The sequence below is a fragment of the Anomaloglossus baeobatrachus genome, chromosome 4 (genome assembly GCF_048569485.1).
Source record: "Anomaloglossus baeobatrachus isolate aAnoBae1 chromosome 4, aAnoBae1.hap1, whole genome shotgun sequence".
Classification (NCBI taxonomy): Eukaryota; Metazoa; Chordata; class Amphibia; order Anura; family Aromobatidae; genus Anomaloglossus; species Anomaloglossus baeobatrachus.
In genome coordinates, this window is record NC_134356.1 from 639,668,366 (window position 1) to 639,695,613 (window position 27,248).

The 27,248-nt window shown below is 48.1% G+C and overlaps 1 protein-coding gene across 1 annotated transcript in view; it reads right to left on the bottom strand.

Annotated features, from left to right (window-relative positions):
- Window positions 1-271: 271 nt before the first annotated feature.
- Window positions 272-27,248, bottom strand: part of ATP6V1B2 (ATPase H+ transporting V1 subunit B2) — a 61,461-nt gene continuing 34,484 nt past the window's right edge. The window contains exons 10-14 of the mRNA XM_075346456.1: window positions 23,782-23,932; window positions 23,598-23,680; window positions 23,411-23,515; window positions 7,309-7,438; window positions 272-1,158 (exon numbers count right to left, since the gene is read on the bottom strand). Of these exons, the coding sequence (XP_075202571.1) occupies window positions 1,016-1,158; window positions 7,309-7,438; window positions 23,411-23,515; window positions 23,598-23,680; window positions 23,782-23,932 (612 nt within the window). The 3' untranslated portion in view covers window positions 272-1,015. The remainder of the gene's footprint in view (window positions 1,159-7,308; window positions 7,439-23,410; window positions 23,516-23,597; window positions 23,681-23,781; window positions 23,933-27,248) is intronic.

The window sequence follows — 27,248 nt, forward strand, 5'->3', positions numbered from 1 at the left end:
AATCCCGAACGAAGACTCCATTAGCAGTCTTCACCCAAATTCCTCCCTTGACAAGACCAGTTTGCAGTTAACATCACAGGACTAATGGCCATGACTTGCAGCTGTGAAGAGGGAAAATCCAGCTGCCTTCACCACCCACGTCCTTCAGAGCACAACTCCCTGCCATCCTAACCTCCAGTTGTTCATTTTCCAAGTGCACATTACCTTAAGATGTTGTCCTACAAAACGCAGGAGCAGGAAGGCGCAGATAAGACTTTCAGGCAGAACTCCGTACCGTACACTAATATTTATTCAGATATAACGCTCTTCAATAAATGTATACACCGGTTACAGACGGAATGGACGACGAGTGCACCAATATTCACAAACATCAAATCAGCCCTAAACAAAATGACTGTCAACCTGCGGAGAAGAGGGCCGGCGATAAAAAGAGAAGATAAATAATAGGGACTGATGGCAGGAAAACGGGACCATGTGTGAAAGAAATGCAACCCCTTACCGGCACCAGGACACACTAATACAGAGGTTGGCAGCGCATGGCTGCCCGGCTGTCACTGACGCATATCCTGCTTGCACATACGTGGCATGGCATGCTGGGAGTTGTAGTACAGACTGACTGCTGCATGTTATCTAGGCTCACGAAGCACTATTGTATTAGCAGCGCATGTAAACCACGTGAACGTCACGGCACAATATACACACATGCCAGGAGCGTGTCAGGGTGGCTGCTTTACCACGTGAAGCCTACAATACAGCGCGCTCCAGCTGCTGTCGAACTACAACTGCCATCATTCCCTGACCGGCACAAGCTGTCAGCGCATGTTGGGAGTGGTAGTTTCACAACAGCAGGGGGTGCCGCAGGTTACCATTACACAGAAGTCGCCAATTCTGACAGCACAGGACGTACCTGGAAAAATAAACAAAAAAAATCTCTCAAAGGGGATGCAGAAAAATGGCTCATTCCAAGGGGTCCCTGACAGACACACAGAGGGAAGTGGAGGAATGGAGGGGGGTCTCAGTGCTTGGCCGAGGAGTCTCGGGGGTAGAACTCCGCCAGGGTGCTGGCAGGGATCCTCTTCAGCATCTCCTTGGGGAAGATTCGGAGCAGCTGCCAGCCGATATCCAGCGTCTCGTACACTGTGCGGTTGTCGTATGGGCCTGCAGAGAGGAGGACAGTGTTAGGGCGCAGGGTGGGAGCAGTACAGGTCAGATATAAGGCGCACTGCCCAATATTGGGCCACAATCTGCAGCACTCACATTTGCATATTTACCCACTGATCGTTGCATAACATTCTAATTGCTCTGTACTGCCACCGTGTGGTGGAAAGTGAGAACTGCACCATCTTTTCTACAGGAAAACATGCAAAGAACCTTTGCTCTTACCTGGAATAAACGGGGTTAACACTGGGCCACGTCAGACCCCCCTGGTGCCCTTACTGCTCCCCATCCATGTGTACCGAAAGCTGCTATTATCCCTTAACGAGCCGGTAGTTGCTAAGGTAACTGACTGCCGCCCACACGCGCACACATCCCCCATGTGACAGTCCTTTGCAAGCTATTTAAAGGAGGGCTGAACAGCGGGATCCACAGTGATAACGGGTGACGGCTCCGAACCACCCGGAGCCACCCTGCTGCCAAACCGCACTTAACTGCTTCACTGCCGTACCAGATCCAATTTATGTGTGTGCATTATGCAAGACCATGACAATACGGCCGCAGCCATCAGAGGGCGAGGAGACCACAGACATCATGCTGCATGCTGAGACTTTTAGTGCCACCACCCATGGCGTTAGGTTTGGTTTTGCTCTCCTGACCATTCAACATCTTGCATACATAATATAGTAATTTGGCGCAGCATCTGCGGTGTTATCCTCTGTAGATCGGACTGTGGTTGCAATTCCCCATAAGACGTCATAATCTTAGGATTAATCCCAAAGATCAACTGTAGTTTCACACAAGTATTACCTGCCCTTAAACTGGCACCATTTCTACTCCAAAATATACCCTTCCCATCCATACTCCCCACCTACCCCATCGGTGTGCCCCTCAGCACCACCACAAAATCACAAATCACCAAAGTATGTCTCACACCCTCACATCACAGCCAGTATGCATCCTTCCCCATTTGGAATCCATAGAGCCCCTAATAAGTCACCTAATTAGTATCCTTCCCCATCTGGCAGCTAGTCTGTAGTAAGTAACCTAGTCTGTATTCTTCCCTATCTGGCAGCTATATAGCCCCAAGTAAGTCATCATTCAGTATCCTTCCCTGTCTGGCAGCTATATAGTCCACAATACATCGCCTAGTCATTATCCTTCCCCATCTGGCAGCTAGTTAGTCTGTAGTAAGTAACCTAGTCTGTAGTCTTCCCTACCTGGCAGCTATATAGTCTCTAGTAAGTCACCAGCCAGTATCATTCCCCATCTGGCAGCTATATAGTGCCTAATAAGTCACCCAGTCAGTATCCTTCCCCATCTGGCAGCTACTTAGAGTATGTCCGCACGCTGCAGTTTTGTATAAAACACAAAAATGCACCCTGTAGCCAAAAAAATGCATCTTGTGGCAAAAAAAAAAAAAAAAAAAAAAAAAAACACAATGGGTGAAAAATGCAAAAACAATTGAAATGTTGCATTTTTGTGGTCACTCCAAAAATGCCTGCCCCCACTCAAAAAAAGCAATGTGCACACAGCAAGTATGAAATCACAGGCTTTGCTGGGGAAGGAAAACATGCTGTTTGTGGTGACTAAAAGGCCACCACAAACTGCACAAATAACCGATTAAAAACTAGATAGAGCCTTAGTCTGTAATAAGTAACCTAGCATCCTTCCCAGTCTGGCAGCTATATAGTCCCTAATAAGTCACCCAGTTCGTATCCTTCCCCATCTGGCAGCTATTTGTTCTTTAGTAAGTAACCTAGCATCCTTCCCAGTCTGGTAGCTATATAGTCCCTAGTAAGTCACCAGTCAGTATCCTTCCCAGTCTGGCAGCTACAGTGCCTTGCAAAAGTATTCAGCCCTCTTGAATTTTTCAACCTTTTCCCACATTTCAGGCTTCAAAGAAAAAAAGGTTAATGTTCTGGTGAAGAATCAACAAGGGGGACACAATTGTGAAGGTGAATGACATTTATTGCTTCTTTTAAACTTGTATAAAAATAAATAAATAACTGAAAATTGGGGCGTGCAATATTATTCGTCCCCTTTAAGTTAATACTTTGTAGCGCCACCTTTTGCTGTGATTACAGCTGCAGTCGCTTGGGGTATGTGTCTATCAGTTTTGCACATCGAGAGACTGAAATTCTTGCCCATTCTTCCTTTGTAAACAGCTGGAGCTGAGTGAGGTTGGATGGAGGCGTTTGTGATCAGCAGTGTTCAGCTTTTTCCACAGATTCTCGATTGGATTCAGGTCTGGACTGTGACTTGGCCATTCTAACACCTGGATACGTTTATTTGTGAACCATTCCATTGTAGATTTTGCTTTGTTTGGGATCATTGTCTTGTTGGAAGACAAATCTCGGTCCCAGTCTCAGGTCTTTTGCAGACTCCAACAGGTTTTCTTCAAGAATGGTCCTGTATTTGGCTCCAACCATCTTCCCTGTCCCTGCTGAAGACAAGCAGGCCCAAACCATGATGCTGCCACCACCATGTTTGACAGTGGGGATGGTGTGTTCAGGGTGATGAGCTGTGTTGCTTTTACGCCAAACATATCGTTTAGCATTGTGCCCAAATAGTTTGATTTTGGTTTCATCTGACCAGAGCACCTTCTTCCACATGTTTGGTGTCTCCCAGGTGCCTTGTGGCAAACTTTAAACAACACTTTTTATGGATATCTTTGAGAAATAGCTTTCTTCTTGCCACTCTTCCATAAAGGCCAGATTTGTGCAGTGTACGACTGATTGTTGTCCTATGGACAGACTCTCCCACCTCTGCTGTAGATCTCTGTAGTTCATCCAGAGTGATCATGGGCCTCTTGGCTGCATCTCTGATCAGTCTTCTCCTTGTTTGAGATGAAAGTTTGGATGGACGGCCGGGTCTTGGTAGATTTGCAGTGGTATGATGCTCCTTCCATTACAATATGATCGCTTGCACAGTGCTCCTTGGGATGTTTAAAGTTGTGGAAATCTTTTTGTAACCAAATAAGGCTTTAAACTTCTCCACAACAGTATCCTGGACCTGCCTGTTGTGTTCCTTGGTCTTCATGATGCTTTCTGCGCTTTAAACAGAACACTGACACTATCACAGAGCAGGTGCATTTATACGGAGACTTGATTACACACAGGGGCTTATATTTATCATCATCAGTCATTTAGGACAACATTGGATCATTCAGAGATCCTCAATGAAATTCTGGAGTGAGTTTACTGCACTGAAAGTACAGGGGATGAATAATATTGCACGCCCCAATATTCAGTTTATTATTTTTTACAAAAGTTTAAAATAAGCAATAAATATCTTTCACCTTCACAATTGTGTCCCACTTGTTGTTGATTCTTCACCAGAACATTACATGTTTTATCTTTTTGTTTGAAGCCGGAAATGTGGGAAAAAGTTGGAAAATTCAAGGGGCCGAATACTTTTGCAAGGCACTGTATATAGTCCCTAGTAAGTTACGAGTCGGTATCCTACCCCATCTGGCAGCAATAAGTGTAATAATGAGAAATGACACAGGGAAAAGAGTATTGAACACACTAATTATATTTAATACTTCGTACAAAAGCCACTGTTGGTGATGAAGCTTTAAGACGCCTCCAGTATGGAGAAACTAGTGCCATACATTGCTCAGGTGGGATTTTGGGTCCATTCTTCCACACAAACGTTTCAAATTCTGATGGTCCCGTGTGCTCCTTCTATGAACTCTGAGCTATAGTTCCAGCCATAAATTTTCTATTGGATTCAGCTCCGGTGATCGGCCATTCTAGCAGATTTATTGCCTTTTTAAAAGCAGTTGAGTTTCCTTGGCTGTGTGTTTGGGATCACTGACTTACTGAAATGTCCATCCTTGTTTCATCTTCATCACCCTGGTAGATGGCAGTAGATTTATATATATAATATATATATAATATTTGTATGTATGTATGTATGTATGTATGTATGTATGTATGTATGTATGTATGTATGTATGTATGTATGTATGTATGTATGTATGTATGTATGTATGTATATATATATATATATATATATATATATATATATATATATATATATATATATATAATATGTATATGTATATATGTATATATATATATATAAAAATAAATATATAAATATAAAAGTCTCAGTACATTTGTCCAGTCATCGTTCCTTCACTTATATAATGTTTGCCAGTGTTATATTCTGAAAAACAGCCCCACCCCATGATGTTCCCACCTCCACACTTCACTGTTGGTTTGGTGTATTTGTATGCAGTGCTGCCTTTTGGCCTCCAATCATGGTGTGCATTATGGCAACCAAAGAGTTCAATTTTGGTTTCATTTGACCAGACTATATTCTCCCAGTATGTTCAAGGCTTATTTAAATGCTGTTGAACAAAGTTTAAAAGCACTGGAACATGTGGTGAGCGTGCATACAGGAGCGTGCATACAGGAGCGTGCATACAGGAGCGTGCATACAGGAGCGTGCATACAGGAGCGTGCATACAGGAGCGTGCATACAGGCCATGGAGGGTGAGTGCATTACTTATTGTGTTCTTGGATACAGTTGTACCTGCTGATTCCAGGTCTTTCTGTAGCTCTGCACAGGAGGTCATTGGCTCTTGGACATCTCTTCTGATAATTCTTTTCACTCCTCTGTCTGATATCCTGGTGGGAGTATTTGATCGTGCCCGCCTTATAATGAAATTATATTCTTTCCCCTTCTGTATTATGGCCCCAATATCGCTCACTGGAACCTTCAGTAGTTTAGAAATTCTTCTGTAACCGATGCCATCAGTATGTTTTGCAACAATAAGGTTGTGAAGGTCTTGAGGCAGCTCACTGGTTTTACCCATCACTGGATGTTTCTTGTGTGGCACCTTGGTAATGACTCGAGACCCCTTTCTATAGGCCCTCAGTTGAATCAGCTGATATTTTTCACTAAGTGACAGGATTGCTTTCTAATTACTGAGATATGTCAGCTGATGTCATGACTTTACATGTTTTTTTTGCCCCTCTACGTGTTCAACACTTTTTCCCTGTGTCATATCTCATTATTACACATCACTACATTTCTGGACATCTATGGTTTCTTTGAATATATAGATTGGATGGGTTGTTACCGACATCTGTTGAGAACTTCATGTAAAGAGCACCTTTAGAAATATAGACTTCGTAAACTGGTGATGTGATCAATACTAATTTCACTCGCCGTAGGTCTTCCTGTATAGATTGATATACAGAACACAACAATCAGGCTATTCATGCGCCATGCAGCCAATGTGCCCAGAGATTAACCCTCAAGTATAGTGCCACAGCCTACCCTGAGAATAGTGCCTGCTGCCCCTTTCAATAATATCTACACTCTTCATTTACTAAGAGCTGCACACCCAGTCATATAGTACCCTTGTTGCTGACTATGCAGCAGTAGAGAGGACTCATTGGCTGCTGCGCTCTGCATAGGCAGTAACTGAGATGACGAAGTGTTGAGTGTAATCATTACACTTGATGCTTTTTCATCTTGTTGCAGCTCATGCAGAGCGCAGCAGCTGATAAAGTCATCACTACAGCTGCGCTCTGCATGGGTACTGCAGTCAGCAGGGGGTGGTATGCCTTACTCAATTAAGTGCGGGGAAGTAGAGGTGATGCTTGCTCAGTAAACATTCCCTATGCACTGGACCTGCCTATCTGGATCAGAATTTGGCGCTCGGAGCAACGTCTCCCGTGCTCCTCTTTGGGTCCATCAGCATTCATGTACACTTGGATATCGATATATACTGAGCTCCAGGTGGCTCCATATGATGTAAGTAAATGTCATAACTTTGCACAATGCAAATGACCATCGTGTAATTTGTCCCGATCGATACAATTAAAGTAATTAATGGCGGGTTTGAGGGTCTATATGGAGAATCTGTTGTGACCTAATGCAGCATTGCACCCCATTGAAACCCCACTCTTCTGTCCTAATCCTCGTGGGAGACAAGGAACCGCACAAATGAGTCCACTGAAGCCTATATGTTCTTATAGGGGAACAGCGCCATCTGGTGAGCAAATCATGGAACGGCACAGAGACAACACCACCAGTTATTTCTAGTGACCCTTTGGCATATATTATATTGTATTATAATATATTATATATATATAATATACATATACATGTACATGTAACGTCACCACTCACCCTGGGCAATAAAATTCTTCTCAAACTTCTGCAGAAACTCCAAGTAGAGGAGGTCATCAGACGTCAGCGCTTCTTCACCCACCACCGCTTTCATGGCTTGTACGTCTTTTCCAATAGCATAGCAGGCGTACTGAGGGAAAAACAAACATGGAGAGATTATATGACCAGGGACGGGCAGGGACAGGGTTTCTGACGTTCCCATTTTTGCTCAATCATGGCAAGGAAAATGATAAACCAGAACACGTGAAATCAGATACCAGAAGCTCCAGGAGCGGGGAGAATTAGTATTTTGCAGATGATGGAGGAGCCCGGCACGATTCAGGACAAACCAGGAGCAGGTCCAAAATCACTCATATTTAGAGGATCCAATCACAATTTTTTCCAAAGCTATCAAAACTGCCCTGTGAGAACAAGACCTAAAAATGGATCCTCCGCAATGCCGGCGCACATCATGGACCTCTGCAGGGTACGAAGATCTATGACCAGTGTCATTATTGAAGCTTGTTTAGGGCTTTGTTACATTTCAAAACCTGTTGCAAAGTAGAAATGTTGCTCATGGTGGCTGCATGGGAAAAATTTAAAGGGAATTTGTCAGCAGGTTTTTGCTACCTCATCTGAGAGCAGTAGGATGTAGACCAAGAGATCCTGAATCTAATGATGTATCATTTAGATTACTGGCTGCAGCCGTTCTGACACAGTGAAAGATTGTAGATTTTGTATGTAGCAGCGCTCTAGGAGCTGACCCCGCCCACACCAGGCACACTGTCATAAGCAAAAAGTGGAAGAATCTGGCTAGGGCTGAGACCCACTAATGATAAAGATAAGAGGCTTAAGCTAACACTGCAGGTAAACAAAAACATAGTGAGATAAGACACCCAAGGGCTAAATGTTCTGTTTAAGGCTATGTGCGCACGTTGCGTTTTTTTCCGCGGAAACGCTGCGTTTTGAACTGCAGCGTTTTCAGTGCCAAATTGCATGCATTCTGCTTCCCCAGCAAAATATGAGAAAGCCGAAAAATCAATGCACACGCTGCGGAAAAAAAACCAGCATGTCACTTCTTTTGTGCGTTGTAGCTGCATTCTCCACCCATTGAAATCTGTCAATGTCGGTGAATCTCCCTCTGTCGGACTCTTTCTCTGTCAGTCGCTCTTTTTCTCTGTCAGTTGGTCGCTCTGTCTATCTGTCTCCCTCTCTCTGTCCCTCGGTCTCTCTCCCTCTCTCATACTCACCGATTCCCGATCATGGGCGCGGCGCTGCATGGCTGTCACACTGCTCTGGCAGCTTTTCCTCTTTTGAAAATGACGTCCGCTCATTATTCAATCTGGTATTCCCTGCTTTTCCCGCCCACCGGCGCGTATGATTGGTTGCAGTCAGGCACGCCCCCACTCCGAGTGACGGGTGTCTCACTGCAACCAATCACAGCCGAAGGTGGGCGGGTCTATATCGTGCAGTAAAATAAATAATTTTAAAAAAAAAACGACGTGCGGTCTCTCCCAATTTTTATATCTGCCAGGGTAAAGCCATACGGCTGAAGGCTGGTATTCTCAGGATGGGGAGCTCCACGTTATGGGGAGCACCCCAGCCTAACAATATCAGCCAGCAGCCGCCCGGAATTGCTGCATCCTTTAGATGCCACAGCCCCGGGACTCTACCCGGCTCATCCCGAATTGCCCTGGTGCGGTGGCAATCGAGGTAATAAGGAGTTAGTAGCAGCCCATAGCTGCCACTAAGTCCAAGATTAATCATGTCAGGCAAGTCCCCGAGATACCTTCCATGATTAACCTGTAAGTTAAAGAAAATAAACACACACATCCAAAAATCCTTTATTAGGATTAAAATACAAAAAAAAAAAAAAAAAAAACCCTCGTTCACCACGTTATTAATACTCAAATACCCCTCCAGGTCCGACATAATCCAGAGGTCCCGCGACGCTCTCAGCTCTGCTACATGAAGGTGATAAAAGCGGTCACAGACCAGACCGCTCTCTGTCAGCTCCACGCAGCAACTGAAGTGAGCCGCGTGATCAGCGATGAAGTCACAGGTGAGTTGCGGTCTCGGGTGGATGACTCCAGCTAGCCGCGGGTAACCTGAGTGACGGCACCGCTAATCGCGCTGCACACTTCAGTCACTCAGGGGATTAGCGGTCACCGGTGAGACCTTCACGGGTGACCGCTAATCAGGACGCCACACACAGAGAGCCGCGGTATGACAATGAAGTCGGGTGAAGTTCACCCGAGTTCATTCTCGTCGCGCGACTGTCTGTGTGTGCTGTCAGCTGGCATGTAGCAGAGCTGAATTGCTGGGGGAACGCACTGTCAAAAATGCATCCAAAACGCATGCAAAATGCATGGAAAAAGCATCCAAAATGCATGCGTTGTGGATGCATTGTTTTTTTTGTTTTTTTTACAAAACGCAGTGTGCAGTCTGCGCGAGGGTGCGTTCTTTTCTGCACTGCAGAGAACGCAACGTGCGCACATAGCCTAACTCTTGCAGCATGCAGTCTTCAGATTACATTACAAAAACCTACTGACAGATCCCCTTTAAGGATCAAGGGTGTCATGGTTTCTTGGTGTCTGGTTGATTTTGCAGGTCTAGGTGAGAAGGTGGTACATAGATAATAATAGAGTCTTATCAGGAGTTAAAGGGTATGTCTAGGACATGGATATTGTTGACTTATCCTTCGGATGAATTATCAAAATGATCAAAATTAGATTGCTGAGATGTACCACGAGACCCTTTCACTTCAATAGGAGCTGCCATACCAAAGAATGGTCACCGTACGGCACTGTACTCTCTCATTACACTGTATACTTACCTGCTAATATCAGATCACCACTGATCTGCTATTAAGGACCCATCCTATTGACGGAACCAGCAATATCAAAATACTGGAAATCCCTTTAAAGGCTGTGACCTACCAGAAATCCCAATCAGGTCGTCGCTATTCGACTATTCGCGAATATCGACGCGCAATGAAAGTCTATGGGAAACCCGAATAATTTCACGTTGGACCTAACGGCGAGCTGCGGTGACTGAGGAAAAGGCTGAAATGGATGGGAAAAGGCAGAAACAGTTTGTTCTCTCTCTCGGAAGAAATGAAAATGAAAATGAAAGTATCAGAGCGGATGTTGTTTTATTCATTGGATACCGAATGGCCTGTTATCCATCAGGTACCGAATAGTGGCAAATACATTCGCTCATCCCTATTTATCACCTGCATGGTCACATTAATTTGGAGGCTTTACCTGCAGGGACGGCTGCGAGACGTATGATCAGAACCCACTCATCTACCTTAGGCTACTTTTACACATCCGTGTGAAGTGTGTGCGCTGTCTGAATTTTTCTTGGACAGCACGCAGACCCATCTAGTATGCCCTGTACAAATCCTCAGGATCGGATGAGAACAGCACCTCTAATTCTTGGATCACTGATTTTCAGGGATACCTGCACAGATCCATTATACTCTATGGGTTTATATGCGTTGCAAGAAAAAAAAAATCCAACAGAACACAGTGGTGTCACATCGATGTGTGCATGTACCATTATGAGCAAGTTCAAAGTTAATATAGAGGGGCATCCTCCTCACTTTAAGGGTATGTGCTCACGATCAGGACTCGCTGTGTTCAGAACGCAGCAATTCCTAAGCTGCGGGGCCGCGCGTCACCTCCGCAGGAGACCGCAGCTGTCAGTGCCCACAATCAGGGTTCAGTGCCCTGCGGTCTCTCGCTTGTGTTCTTCCTAGGATGCGAATCCGCAGCAAACAACTGACATGCTGCGGTCTGGAAAGCTGCTCCGGAAAAAAACAAGCACAGAGGGCACGGGATTTATAGGAATCCCGTCCGCTGGGCTTGTACTGTACACCGCAGTGTTTTGGACGCAGCTGACATATGCTGCGTCCAAACCGCTGTAAATACTGATCGTGGGCACACACCCTTAGGGTGTATTATCAGATAGCACTGGATCCAATGTTATATTATGGGGCAGTGAAGATCAGCGCTTTTCTTCTCATGACAAAAAAAAAAAAAAAAAGCAGCATGCTGCGAGTGGCAGCGTATATTGGACGGCGCGCCCCCATTAAAGTCTATGGATGTGTGGAAATCATTGGATTTCACCCGCAAAACTTCCAATTTCTGCAAAGTCACAGAATGGCGAACATTCAGAAATTTTGTTCTCAATCTTCTCCTCACTTGTGCTAGGATTCCCTCATGGGGTAGAATCGGATCACACTTACCTGACACTCTGATCACACTTTGATCCGAGTGTCATAACTGATCAGGTTATCTGAAGAGGGAATATACGCTCAAGTAAGTGGAGCATAATGCAGGAGAGGAGGATCCTGACAGTGTCTCTTCATCTGGATGACCACTCCTGTACTGTACAAGTGACTATGTGCACCCTGCATAATACCTACCGTAATTTTTGGGACTATAAGGCTAAGTTCACAGTTCTGTTTTGCTTCAGTCACAATCCATCGCCTTGAGGAATTACGGTATCCTTCAAAATATTTTACAGGAGTCCGTTTTTTCCCCCCATAGGACTTCTATTAGCGCTGGATTGTGACTGATGGGCTTGCGTTGCATCCGTTGTGTGATGGATCAGTCGTTTACTGACGGACCGTCAGGCGGGAGCAACGCTGCATGCAACTTTTTTTGGGGAGGCAAAAAAACGGACTCCGCAGGTATCTGTCATCATCTATCAAGAGCTGTAATGGATGTTTAATGGTGCAGGATTCCGCCGTAATCCGTCACACGACGGAATCCAGTGCTGGACGCAGTCATGCTCTACTGAGCATGCCCAGTATGTTTGGCACACCCTTTGGGCTGTTCCAAACAGAAACGGATCACGACGGATCCGTCAAAAAACGGACGCACAGCGGATGTAACGGTAGCGACAAATCAGTTTTTTCACTGGATTCCTGTGAACGGAATCCTGTGAAACAACACATCCGTTGCGTCAGTTGACATCTAAAAAACGACGGATCCATCATTGCGTCGCAACGACAGACCTGACGGATTTAAAACAACAGAAGTGTGAACTTGGCCTAAGATGCACCCAGATATGGACACCAGAAAATAGTAAAACAAATACAGTGGAACCTTGCTTAACGAGAACAATCCGTTCTGGTACTGTGCTTGTTAATCAGGGTACTCGTTCAGCAAAGCAAGATTTCCCATAGGAAATCATTGCAATGCAGACGATCAGTTCCACAACTTCTAAAATGTCCCATCCTGGTCTCCTGTTCTATCATTCCACACATGCACAAGCACACACAAACAAACAAACAAACACACACACAAACACACACACAAACACACACACAAACACACACACAAACACACACACAAACACACACACAAACACACACACAAACACACACAAACACACACACAAACACACAAACACACACACAAACACACACACAAACACACACAAACACAAACACACACAAACTCACCTTACCTTCCGTTCCATCGCCGGTCTGCTGGGACTTGCTGTTCTCTGGTATGGGGCCGGGCTGTGTAATGCGTTACCATAACGACGAGGCAGGAAGTTCCCGGCCAGAGCGCTGACGTCAAAGGCAGAGCCGCTTGCCACTGATTGGCCAGCGCTCTGCCTTTCATTAGTGATGACAGGAAGTTCCTCCCTCGTCGCTATGGATGCAGATACACAGCGTGGACTGGAGCGCAGCGGCGAACTACAGGATTCAGGAGGCCGGCGATGAAACGAAAGGTAAACATATGTTATATTATATGCTCACCTTACCTTCCGTTCCATCGCAGGCCTCCTGGGTCTTGTAGTTCGCCGCGAGGACGTCGCGATGTACCCGGGAACTACAAGAACCATGAGACTGGCGGTGGAACGGAAAGTAAGGTGAGCATAATACTGTATGTGTGTGCGTACATGTGTGTGTGTGTGCGTACATGTGTGTGTGTGTGTGCGTACATGTGTGTGTGTGTGTGCGTACGTGTGTGTGTGTGTGTGCGTACGTGTGTGTGTGTGTGTGCGTACGTGTGTGTGTGTGTGTGCGTACGTGTGTGTGTGTGTGTGCGTACATGTGTGTGTGTGTGTGCGTACGTGTGTGTGTGTGTGTGCGTACGTGTGTGTGTGTGTGTGCGTACGTGTGTGTGTGTGTGTGCGTACGTGTGTGTGTGTGTGTGCGTACGTGTGTGTGTGTGTGTGCGTACATGTGTGTGTGTGTGCGTACGTGTGTGTGTGTTTGTGCGTACGTGTGTGTGTTTGTGCGTACATGTGTGTGTTTGTGCGTACATGTGTGTGTTTGTGCGTACATGTGTGTGTTTGTGCGTACATGTGTGTGTTTGTGCGTACATGTGTGTGTTTGTGCGTACATGTGTGTGTTTGTGCGTACATGTGTGTGTTTGTGCGTACATGTGTGTGTTTGTGCGTACATGTGTGTGTTTGTGCGTACATGTGTGTGTTTGTGCGTACATGTGTGTGTTTGTGCGTACATGTGTGTGTTTGTGCGTACATGTGTGTGTTTGTGCGTACATGTGTGTGTTTGTGCGTACATGTGTGTGTTTGTGCGTACATGTGTGTGTTTGTGCGTACATGTGTGTGTTTGTGCGTACATGTGTGTGTTTGTGCGTACATGTGTGTGTTTGTGCGTACATGTGTGTGTTTGTGCGTACATGTGTGTGTTTGTGCGTACATGTGTGTGTTTGTGCGTACATGTGTGTGTTTGTGCGTACATGTGTGTGTTTGTGCGTACATGTGTGTGTTTGTGCGTACATGTGTGTGTTTGTGCGTACATGTGTGTGTTTGTGCGTACATGTGTGTGTTTGTGCGTACATGTGTGTGTTTGTGCGTACATGTGTGTGTTTGTGCGTACATGTGTGTGTTTGTGCGTACATGTGTGTGTTTGTGCGTACATGTGTGTGTTTGTGCGTACATGTGTGTGTTTGTGCGTACATGTGTGTGTTTGTGCGTACATGTGTGTGTTTGTGCGTACATGTGTGTGTTTGTGCGTACATGTGTGTGTTTGTGCGTACATGTGTGTGTTTGTGCGTACATGTGTGTGTGCGTACATGTGTGTGTTTGTGCGTACATGTGTGTGTTTGTGCGTACATGTGTGTGTTTGTGCGTACATGTGTGTGTTTGTGCGTACATGTGTGTGTTTGTGCGTACATGTGTGTGTTTGTGCGTACATGTGTGTGTTTGTGCGTACATGTGTGTGTTTGTGCGTACATGTGTGTGTTTGTGCGTACATGTGTGTGTTTGTGCGTACATGTGTGTGTTTGTGCGTACATGTGTGTGTTTGTGCGTACATGTGTGTGTTTGTGCGTACATGTGTGTGTTTGTGCGTACATGTGTGTGTTTGTGCGTACATGTGTGTGTTTGTGCGTACATGTGTGTGTTTGTGCGTACATGTGTGTGTTTGTGCGTACATGTGTGTGTTTGTGCGTGTTTTGTGCGTACATGTGTGTGTTTGTGTGGACTGCAAGTGCAGGTCACAGTGTGGTGGATGGACGAAACCAGAAGTGTGTGCAGTGAGGATTTCGCTCGTACAGCAAGGCTTTCTCGTAAAGCGGGTTACAAGTTTACAGAAAGCTTTGCTTGTTAAGCGAAATTCTCGTTAAGAGGGTTACTCGTTAAACGAGGTACCACTGTAGTATTAAAACTACCCTGGTGATGTAACTAATGTTGGTGGTCCATCTACATCTGTGCTCATTTCTTGGAGCTCTAGAGTATTAGACGAGGGGGTAATGATTTATTAGGAAGTAGTAAAAGTAGATTAGGAGGGTTGTACTAAAAAATATAGGGCATTATATACTGTTCCTAACATACTGAAGTTCATAAACAGCAAAAAGTCCTTTTATTGTGAAACTATGTAAGTGTCTGCTATCTTACATGTGTGATGTCTTTCACTCCTTACACACAATTTAGCCCGTTGTTCCCTTTAGCAAAAATCATTCTAATAGCCATACTACTAATAAGGAAGACTATTGCAGATTTTATATCAAGCCGTCCTGTGCTACACTGATTATCTGTGCCCTTCATAACCCCATGAATTTGGACAAAAAAAAAAAAAAAAAAAAAAAAAAGGACGGCATCACATATAGTATGTATCCTGTATGCTACACAGAATGGAAATGCAGATCGGCTTTCAATTGAGAGAGCATGACTCTTCTGCTAAGTGGAAATAAACTTATCTATATGTGACCGTTTTATTTTCCTTCAGCCGGTGCACCAAAGATCCATTCTAGTAACCCTCATGTAGGCACAAACGTTCCCTAACCTGCCAGCAAGCTCAGCATTACAGAGAGTGAGAACTGTGCAGCCGCTTGGCTATCTCAGCGCTTATGAATACTTTGCCATGTTATTCAAGGAAGCAATCACAGAGGTCTGGCCCTGCTGATGTCATTGACTGCAGACTATAAGACGCACATAAATTTTAGCAAGAAGTTACCTTGTTAAAAAATACATCTTAGGCCCCCTTCACACGTCATTGAAAAACACTGACGCTCTTCACTGACGTGTAAAACCCACACATGCCCCTCCGTGATCGCAAATTGACATTACTCACCTGCCTTCGCTCCTGCTGTCCATGGTGCTGAACTCCTCGGCTGTACAGCGTCCACCCACCGCTCTCTGCAGCTACGTCCGGGTCGGGTGTTCCTGCTTTCATGAATATTCATGAGCCGGGCAGGAGCTGCAGAGAGCGGAGGCTGCACAGCACGTCACTGGAAAGGTTAGTTGAAAATGAAGGGAATTTTGTTACTTACCGTAAATTCCTTTTCTTCTAGCTCTTATTGGGAGACCCAGACGATTGGGGTATAGCTACTGCCCTCTGGAGGCCACACAAAGCACTACATCAAAAGTGCAAGGCCCCTCCCTCTCTGGCTATACCCCCCCGTGGTATCACGGGTTCTCCAGTTTTAGTGCCAAAGCAAGAAGGAGGAAGCCAATAACTGGTTTAAACAAATTAACTCCGAATAACATCGGAGAACTGAAAAACCGTTCAACATGAACAACATGTGTACCCGCAAACAACAAAAAAACATCCCGAAGGACAACAGGGCGGGTGCTGGGTCTCCCAATAAGAGCTAGAAGAAAAGGAATTTACGGTAAGTAACAAAATTCCCTTCTTCTTCAGCGCTCTATTGGGAGACCCAGACGATTGGGACGTCCAAAAGCTGTCCCTGGGTGGGTAAAGAAATACCTCATGTTAGAGCTGCAAAACAGCCCTCCCCTACGGGGGTGTCACTGCCGCCTGCAGGACTCTTCTACCTAAGCTGGCATCCGCCGAAGCATAGGTATGCACCTGATAATGCTTGGTGAAAATGTGCAGACTGGACCAGGTAGCTGCCTGGCACACCTGGTGAGCCGAAGCCTGGTGACGTAATGCCCAGGACGCACCCACGGCTCTGGTTGAGTGGGCTTTTAGCCCTGAAGGAACCGGAAGCCCCGCAGAACGGTAGGCCTCTAGAATTGGTTCTTTGATCCATCGAGCCAGGGTGGCTTTAGAAGCCTGCAACCCCTTGCGCGGACCAGCGACAAGGACAAAAAGTGCATCGGCACGGCGCACGGGCGCCGTGCGGGAAATGTAGATTCTGAGTGCTCTCACCAGATCTAGCAAACGTAAATCATTCTCATACCGGTGAACCGGATGAGTGCAAAAAGACGGTAAGGAGATATCCTGATTAAGATGAAACGAGGATACGACCTTAGGGAGAAACTCCGGAATGGGGCGCAGCACTACCTTGTCCTGGTGAAACACCAGGAAGGGAGCCTTGGATGACAGAGCTGCCAGCTCAGACACTCGCCGAAGCGATGTGATCGCAACGAGAAACGCCACCTTCTGTGACAGGCGAGAAAAAGAAACTTCCTTCAGAGGCTCGAAAGGCGGCTTCTGGAGAGCAACTAGAACCCTGTTCAGATCCCACGGATCTAACGGCCGCTTGTACGGGGGTACGATATGACAAACCCCCTGCAGGAACGTGCACACCTTAGAAAGACGTGCTAGACGCTTCTGAAAAAACACGGATAGTGCTGAGACTTGCCCTTTGAGGGAGTCAAGCGACAAGCCCTTTTCTGACTCCTATTGTAGGAAGGAAAGAAAAGTAGGCAATGCAAATGGCCAGGGAGACACTCCCTGAGTAGAGCACCAGAATAAGAAAATCTTCCACGTTTTGTGGTATATCTTAGCAGACGTGGGCTTCCTAGCCTGTCTCATGGTGGCAACGACCCCTTGGGATAATCCTGAAGACGCTAGGATTCAGGACACAAAAGCCACCCAGTCAGGTTCAGGGCCGCAGAATTCCGATGGAGAAAACGGCCCTTGGGACAATAAGTCTGGTCGGTCTGGTAGTGACCACGGTCGGCCGACCGTGAGATGCCACAGATCCGGAAACCACGATCTCCTCGGCCAGTCTGGTGCGACGAGTATGACGCGGCTGCAATCGGATCTGATTTTTTTGCGCAGTACTCTGGGCAAGAGTGCCAGAGGTGGAAACACATATGTGAGCCGGAACTGCGACCAATCTTGCACTAAGGCGTCTGCCGCCAGAGCTCTGTGATCGCGCGATCGGCCATAAATGCCGGGACCTTGTTGGTGTGCCGAGACGCCATTAGGTCGACGTCCGGCACCCCCCAGCGGCAACAGATTTCCTGAAACACGTCCGAGTGAAGGGACCATTCCCCCGCGTCCATACCCTGGCGACTGAGGAAGTCTGCTTCCCAGTTTTCTACGCCCGGGATGTGAACTGCGGATATGGTGGATGCTGTGTCCTCCACCCACATGAGGATTCGCCGGACTTCCTGGAAGGCTTGCTGACTGCGCGCCCCTTCTTGGTGGTTGATGTATGCCACCGCTGTGGAGATGTCCGACTGGATTCGGATCTGCTCTCTTTCTAGCCACTTCTGGAAGGCTAATAGGGTAAGATACCCTGCCCCGATTTGAACATCGATCTGAAGGGTGGACTCCTGCTGAGTCCACGTCCCCTGAGCCATGTGGCGGAGACAAACTGCTCCCCACCCTGACAGACTCGTATCTGTCGTGACCAGTGCCCAGGATGGGGGCTATGGCCACTATAGCAGAGAGTCCTCGGCCGTCTGGGAAAGGGAGACTTCCCTGTCCAGGGAGGTTGACTGCCCGTCCCATTGGCGGAGAATGTCCCATTGCCGTTGGCGCAGATGAAACTGCGCAAAGAGAACTGCCTCGATGGCTGCCACCATCTTCCTTAGGAAGTGCATGAGGCGCCTTAAGGGGTGCGACTGGCCTTGAAGGAGAGACTGCACCTCTGTCTGCAGTGAACGCTGCTTGTTCAGCGGAAGCTTCACTATTGCTGATAGAGTATGAAACTCCATGCCGAGATACGTTAGTGATTGAGTCGGAGACAGATTTGACCTTGCCAAATTGATGAACCACCCGAAAGTCTGGAGAGTCTCCAGCGTAACATTCAGGCTGCGTTGGCATGCCTCGAGGGAGGGTGCTTTGACGAGTAGATCGTCCAAGTATGGGATCACCGGGTGTCCCTGAAAGTGCAAGACTGCTACCACTGCTGCCATGACCTTGGTGAACACCCGTGGGGCTGACGCCAGACTGAATGGCAGAGCTACGAACTGAAGATGTTCGTCTCCTATCACCAAACGTAGAAAACGTTGGTGCTCCGTAGCAATTGACACGTGGAGATAGGCATCCTTGATGTCTGTTGAGGCAAGGAAGTCTCCTCGAGACATTGAGGTAATGACGGATCGGAGGGATCCCATCCGGAACCGCCTGGAGTTCGCATGCTCGTTGAGCAGTGTCAGGACCAGAACGGGACGGAAGGAACCGTCCTTTTTTGGAGCCACAAAGAGATTGGAGTACAAACCCTCGCCCTCGTTCCTGAGGGGGGACAGGGATCACCACTCCTTCTGCTCTTAGAGCATCCACCGCCTGCAGCAGGGAAATGGAGTCGGAGGACGAGAATAGAACACTGTCCTGTGCACGTGAGCACAATGTCCGTCACCCACCGGTCTGTGACCTGTGGCAGCTAAATGTCGCCAAAGGCGGGGGTTCTGCCATCAACCGCGGATGCGGAGAGAGAGAGAGAGCGCTGAGAGAGAGAGAGCGCTGAGAGTCCTGAGGAGACCGCCTTGGTAGCGGTTCCTCCGACTGCCTTCCTTGGGCGTGATTGAGCCCGGCCGGAATCTGAGCCCGTCTGAGGTTTAGTAGCCCTTTTGCCCGAGGACAATTGGGACCTACCGGAGCTTGGGAAGGACCGAAACCTCGACTGTACTTTTAGGACAGTATTAACAGGGTAAGTCGCAGTGCAGACATTGCGGGTTACGGACGCCTCTGCGGTACAGATGTCCCTGTGCTCAAGGCCAGCTGCGCAAGAACAGCTGAAAAGGTTAGGTTGCCTATACGGCTGTGGATGCCGGAGCAACCGACACGCCGATAGCTTCCTAGACAGATTTCAACCAGAGTCCATCTGTCTGTGACTGGCATCTTTAAGTGAAGCCCCATCTCCAGTGCAACTATGTCTCTAGACGCAAGCCTGGAGATTGGAGAATCCACCTTTGGACCCTGGGTCCAGCGCTGACCGCGTCAGGGGAAAAGGGATAACGTGTATCCTAAAAAACGTTTGGAGAAGACGCTTATCTGGTAAGCGTGGTGTTCCTGGACTGCTTCTCGGAAGTCAGCGTGGCCAGAAAAATACTCAATATCTGTGTGAGATACTGAAAAGGGACTTCTCCTGTTCGTCTCCTATCTCCACTGGGGGAGCTGAGGGAGAAAGATCCAACCTTCCATTGATGGACGGTATAGGATCATTCCGTATGGCGTTACCACCCGGTGTATCCGGATCGATAGCTATGTCAGTATCAAAGCCCTGAAGAGCTGCCTTTTGGTCAAGTAGATTGCCCATGGCCTGTCTGGACTGCAAGTCTCTATATTATGACTACTCCGTCCCTGTCCATGGACAGGGTTGACAGATGGTTTCTTTGGCCACAACTAGTAGAGACCCAGGCAGACGAAGTGCTAGAGACCCCGGCAGACGACGTGCTACAGGGGAGCATGCACACAATGGGACGGTGTCATGAACAGCATCCCATGTAGTAAAAACAGCACTGAAAATCTGTGTTGCTGTTTTGCCGCTGCCGACTAGCTATCTAGAATTATATAGCCAAGATTGGTGACCGTACATTGCAATGTATAGCATACAAGCACAAGTACAAATGAACACTGCAGCACATGCAATACAAGCAGCATAGAAGCCTGTGCCCTGGCACCCCAGCTCTTCTGCTGCTATAGACTAGTCATCTAGGGGAATATGGCCCAGAAGAGTGACCATACAGTGCAATGTATAGCATACAAGCACAAGTACAAATGCACACTGCAGCCCATGCAATACAAGCAGCATAGAAAAAAACCTGTGCCCCAGCACCCTTGGTTTTCTGCTGCTGTAGTCTAGCCATTCCAGGAGAATATAGCTAAGACTAGCGACTGTACAGTGCAATGTATAACACATAAACACAAATGAACACCTCAGTCGTGCAATACAAGCAGCCTAGAAAGCCTGTGCCTTAGCACACCTGCTTTCCTGCTGCTAATGTGTCGCTCCCCAAGCGGGCATATAGCGACCTGTGCAGTTAAAAACAACACATGTACACACTGCAGTTATATGTGGTCAGCACTATGTGTGCCGCTTACCGCCCGCCTATAAGCGGGTGTATGATCGCCACCGTCCTGCCTGGTTGCCGAAAGTCCGAGCTCGGACTTCAGTAATGGCTGCCGGCTTCCTCCCCAGCTCCTGTGAGGAGGGGCGGGCCGTGGGCGTGCCCCCAAGGCAGAGCGGGAATCCGGCGCCCGACAGTGTGCAGTGAGAGGGCTGGAGCATGTAAAAAGGCTCCAGCCCTCGGCGCTGCTGATTGCTCAGCGCCTGTCCCCTTCCCTGAGTGACAGGGAGGGGGCGGGAACGAAGCGGCACTAGGCCGCAGAAGCCGGGGACTGGATTTATAAGCGCCGCCGCCGTAAAAGCGCGGTCGGCGCCCAGTCCCCGGCGAACTACAAGTCCCAGCCGCGCCGCCGCTCCCGGAGCGTCCGGCGCGGTAGTTCCCAAAACACAAAGTCACTCAGCAAAGCTGCAGTGACTGTAACCCATTACTGTCCCCGGCGCACTAGCACACCCAGCAAGTCTGGAGTGTGCTGTGCCTGTGTGTACGGGGACACAGAGTACCTGTAATGGTGCAGGGCCATGTCCCTGAACGGTACTCCAGCTCCGTATCCAACAGGTTCAAATGGGTCTGTGGATGGAGCCCGGCGTCAGAGCTTTGAGGCCGGCAGGATCCCACTTCCACAGAGCCCCTCAGGGGGATGTGGAAGGAAAGCAGCATGTGGGCTCCAGCCTCCGTACCAGCAATAGGTACCTCAACCTTACAACACCATCCAGGGGTGAGAAGGGAGCATGCTGGGGACACTAAATGTGTCCTCTTTTCTTCCATCCGAAATAGTCAGCAGCTACTGCTGACTAAAATCTGTGGAGCTATGCATGGAATGTCTGACCTCCTTCGCACACAAAGCTAAAACTGGAGAACCCGTGATACCACGGGGGGGTATAGCCAGAGAGGGAGGGGCCTTGCACTTTTGATGTAGTGCTTTGTGTGGCCTCCAGAGGGCAGTAGCTATACCCCAATCGTCTGGGTCTCCCAATAGAGCGCTGAAGAAATTTATTATTTAATATGTCCGTGATTTTCTGCTAAGTGTTTCACTGATCACACCATAGTGTGGTCCGTGGGTCATCAGTGATGCCAGAAAAAAACGGACTTGTCTCCGTGCAGAATCACGGCCAAGGGTGCACGCTGCACGGAGACACGTTCAGTGAAAAATCACTGATGTGTGAGCAGACCCATTGATTATAATGAGTCTGCGTATGTCAGTGATTCTGGTACGTAAAAAAAGCACAAACGTCCCAGAATCACTGATGTGTGAAGGGGGCCTTATAGTCAGAAAAATACAATAATTTACCCTGTGGAGTGCTGCAGGGAAACTGAACACCTAAAGCAAGATGGCATCACAGATGACCATTAGGGGTCCCAGGAGGTGGGCACACTATGATAAGCTTATTGTCAAGCAGGAATTGTTGAAAACAGAACCCTTTTAAGCAAGCAAATTTATTTCTTCTACATAAAGCCTTACTGGCAATTGATTCAGAAATAGTGATGAGTGGGCACTACCATGCTCTGTACTCGTAGCTAGTGATGAGCGAGTACTACCCTGCTGAGGTCTCGTAATGAGCAGTCTGATACTCAAATGGGCACTACTCATGTACTGGGTATAATGGAAGTCAATGGGGAGAACCATATTTTCGAGAAAATCTTCTGGAAAAACACTTGAGTTCTCAATTGACTTCCATTATACCTGGCAAACAAAGCACACACATGTTACGAGTACAGAGCACTTGAGCATGTTAGTGCTCGCTCATCACTAGTTATGAGTACTGAGCACCCGAGCATGGTAGTGCCCATTCATCACTAGTTACGAGTATCGAGCACCCGAGCATGGTAGTGCCCGCTCATCACTAGTTATGAGTACTGAGCACCCGAGCATGGTAGTGCCCATTCATCACTAGTTACGACTACTGAGCACCCGAGCATGGTAGTGCCCGCTCATCATTAGTTACGAGTATCGAGCACCCGAGCATGGTAGTGCCCGCTCATCATTAGTTACGAGTATCGAGCACCCGAGCATGGTAGTGCCCGCTCATCATTAGTTACGAGTATCGAGCACCCGAGCATGGTAGTGCCCGCTCATCACTAGTTACGAGTACCGAGCACCCGAGCATGGTAGTGCCCATTCATCACTAGTTACGAATACTGAATACCCGAGCATGGTAGTGCCCGCTCATCATTAGTTACGAGTATCGAGCACCCGAGCATGGTAGTGCTCACTCATCACTAGAAACGTCAATGACTCCGCTCACCTCCCGATGTTGAAACGACCAAGGCCAAAATACCTCTAATACAAATATTGAGGTGTATTCACATAAGCTGGTGATGTGTCAATGTTACACAAGTGAAGGAAAAGAAATGCCTTGATTTTAATATATGCTGTAAGGACAAATACAAATATGCCACACCCAGCGTTAAGCGGATCACTCACCAGCTGGTTGGACACGTCCGAGTGATCCTTCCTGGTCATGCCTTCACCGATGGCAGATTTCATCAGACGGGACAGTGAGGGCAGCACATTAATGGGAGGATAGATCTGGGGGGGGAGCGGAATTAATGTCATGAGGCGGACACTATAATCTGGATGACTGGTTGGACCCAGCACCTCCATCACCAACCTGTCTGTTATGTAGCTGCCGCTCCACATAGATCTGCCCCTCTGTGATGTATCCCGTCAAGTCAGGGATGGGGTGGGTGATGTCTGCAAGAAACGAGAGGCGACGAGATCAAACATCTCCTCCATGTAATGTGTTTCTCTAAGCGTGCATACACTACATGGCCAATGTACGGGCACACACTGACCATCGTTGGGCATAGTGAGGATGGGGATCTGCGTGATGGAGCCGTTCCTGCCCTCTACTCTCCCCGCTCGCTCGTAGATGGTGGCCAGGTCAGTGTACATGTAACCTGGGAAGCCTCTTCTACCGGGCACCTCCTCTCGAGCAGCAGAAACCTGGTGGACACAAAATTAAGAAATGAAGGGAATTTTGTTACTTACCGTAAATTCCTTTTCTTCTAGCTCCTATTGGGAGACCCAGACGATTGGGTGTATAGCACTGCCTCCGGAGGCCACACAAAGCATTACACTAAAAAGTGTAAGGCCCCTCCCCTTCTGGCTATACACCCCCAGTGGGATCACTGGCTCACCAGTTTTAGTGCAAAAGCAAGAAGGAGGAAAGCCAAGAACTGGTTTAAACAAATTCACTCCGAAGTAACGTCGGAGAACTGAAAACCGTTCAACATGAACAACATGTGTACCCGAAAAACACCCAAAAATCCCGAAGGACAACAGGGCGGGTGCTGGGTCTCCCAATAGGAGCTAGAAGAAAAGGAATTTACGGTAAGTAACAAAATTCCCTTCTTCGGCGCTCCATTGGGAGACCCAGACGATTGGGACGTCCAAAAGCTGTCCCTGGGTGGGTAAAGAATACCTCATGTAAGAGCTGCGAAGACAGCCCTCCCCTACGGGGAGGCAACTGCCGCCTGCAGGACTCTTCTACCTAGGCTGGCGTCCGCCGAAGCATAGGTATGCACCTGATAATGTTTGGTGAAAGTGTGCAGACTCGACCAGGTAGCTGCCTGGCACACCTGTTGAGCCGTAGCCTGGTGTCGTAATGCCCAGGACGCACCCACGGCTCTGGTAGAATGGGCCTTCAGCCCTGATGGAACCGGAAGCCCAGCAGAACGGTAGGCTTCAAGAATTGGTTCCTTGATCCATCGAGCCAGGGTGGCCTTAGAAGCCTGCGACCCTTTGCGCTTACCAGCGACAAGGACAAAGAGTGCATCCGAACTGCGCAGGGGCGCCGTGCGGGAAATGTAGATTCTGAGTGCTCTCACCAGATCTAACAAATGTAAATCCTTCTCATACCGATGAACTGCATGAGGACAAAAAGAAGGCAAAGAGATATCCTGATTAAGATGAAAAGAGGATACCACCTTAGGGAGAAACTCCTGAATGGGGCGCAGCACTACCTTGTCCTGGTGGAAGACCAGGAAGGGAGCCTTGGATGACAGCGCTGCTAGCTCAGACACTCTCCGAAGAGATGTGATCGCTACCAGAAAAGCCACTTTCTGTGATAGTCTAGAAAGTGAAACCTCCCTCAGAGGCTCGAAGGGCGGCTTCTGGAGGGCAACTAGTACCCTGTTCAGATCCCATGGATCTAACGGCCGCTTGTACGGGGGTACGATATGACAAACCCCCTGCAGGAACGTGCGCACCTTAGGAAGTCGTGCTAGACGCTTCTGAAAAAAGACGGATAGCGCCGAGACTTGCCCTTTAAGGGAACCGAGCGACAAACCTTTTTCTAACCCAGATTGCAGGAAAGAAAGAAAGGTAGGCAAAGCAAATGGCCAGGGAGACACTCCCTGAGCAGAGCACCAGGATGAAGGGAATTTTGTTTACTTACCGTAAATTCCTTTTCTTCTAGCTCCAATTGGGAGACCCAGACAATTGGGTGTATAGCTATTGCCTCTGGAGGCCACACAAAGTATTACACTTAAAAGTGTAAGGCCCCTCCCCTTCTGGCTATACACCCCCAGTGGGATCACTGGCTCACCAGTTTTAGTGCCAAAGCAAGAAGGAGGAAAGCCAATAACTGATTTAAAGACCAATTCAATCCGAGGAAACATCGGAGAACTGAACCATACCACATGAACAACATGTGTACCCGAAAAAACAGAAAAACCCCGAGAAAACAGGGCGGGTGCTGGGTCTCCCAATTGGAGCTAGAAGAAAAGGAATTTACGGTAAGTAAACAAAATTCCCTTCTTCTTTGTCGCTCCATTGGGAGACCCAGACAATTGGGATGTCCAAAAGCAATCCCTGGGTGGGTAAAAGAATACCTCATGATAGGGCCGTCAAACGGCCCTCTCCTACAGGTGGCCAACCGCCGCCTGAATGACTTATCTACCTAGGCTGGCGTCTGCCGAAGCGTAGGTATGCATCTGATAATGCTTGGTAAAAGTAAGTAGACTCGACCAGGTGGGTGCCTGACACACCTGCTGAGCCGTAGCCTGGTGCCGTAATGCCCAGGATGCACCCACGGCTCTGGTAGAATGGGCCTTCGGCCTTGAGAGAACCAGAAGCCCAGTAGAACTGTAGGTTTCAAGAATTGGTGCCTCGAGCCCCCGAGCAAGGGTGGATCTGGAAGCTTGCGACTGTTTACGCCGACCAGCGACAAGGACAAAGAGTGCATCCGGGTGGCGCAGGAGCGCCATGCGGGAAGTAGAACCTGAGTGCTCTCACCAGAACCAACAGATGCAAATCTTTCTGAAATTGATGGACTGGACGAGGACACAAAGAAGGTGAGGTGATATCCTGATTGATATGAAAATGGGATACCACCTTAGGGAGAAATTCCGGAACCGGACGCAGAACTACCCTGTCCTGGTGAAGGACCAGGAAGGGAGTTTGTATGAGAGCGTTGCTAGCTCGGAAACTCTCCTAAGAGACGAGACCGTTACTAGAAGGCCACTTCCCGTGAAAAACGGGAAGGGAGACATCCTTCAAAGGCTCGAAAGGCGGCATCTGGAGAGCAATTAGAACCTTGTTCAGATCTCAGGGCTCTAACGGCCGCTTGTACGGAGTGCTGAGAAGACAAACTCCCCGTAGGAACGTGCGTACCTGAGGAAGTCGTCGTTTCTGAAAAAATACAGATAGCGCTGAGACTTGTCCCTAAAGGGAACTGAGCGACAACCCATTTTCCTACCTAGATTGCAGGAAGGAAGGAAACATAGACGATGCAACCGGCCAGGGAGAAACACCCTGCGCCGAGCACCGAGATAAGAACATCTTCCACGTCCTGTGGTCAATCTTGGCGGACGTTGGTATGCTAGCCTGTCTCATGGTGGCAACCACGTCCTGAGGTAATCCTGAGGACACTAGGTTCCAGGACTCAATGCCACACCATCCGGTTGAGGGCCGTAGAATCCAAATGGAAGAATGGCCCTTGAGACAGCCAGTCTGATTGGTCTGGTAGTGCCCCCGGTTAGCCTACCGTGAGGCACCACAAAACCGAGTACCACACATCCTCGGCCAATTTGTAGCGACGAGGATGGTGCGGCCGCAGTCGGTCTTGATCTAGCGCAGTACTCTGGGCAACAATGCCAGAGGTGGCACCTAAGGTAGCTGGAACTGCGACCAATGCTGAACTAAGGCGTTTGCCGCCAGAGCTCGATGATTGTGAAACCGTGCCATGAAGCTGGCACATTGTTGTTGTGCCGTGACGCCATTAGATCGACGTCCGGCCTCTGTCAGCGGCGCCAGATCT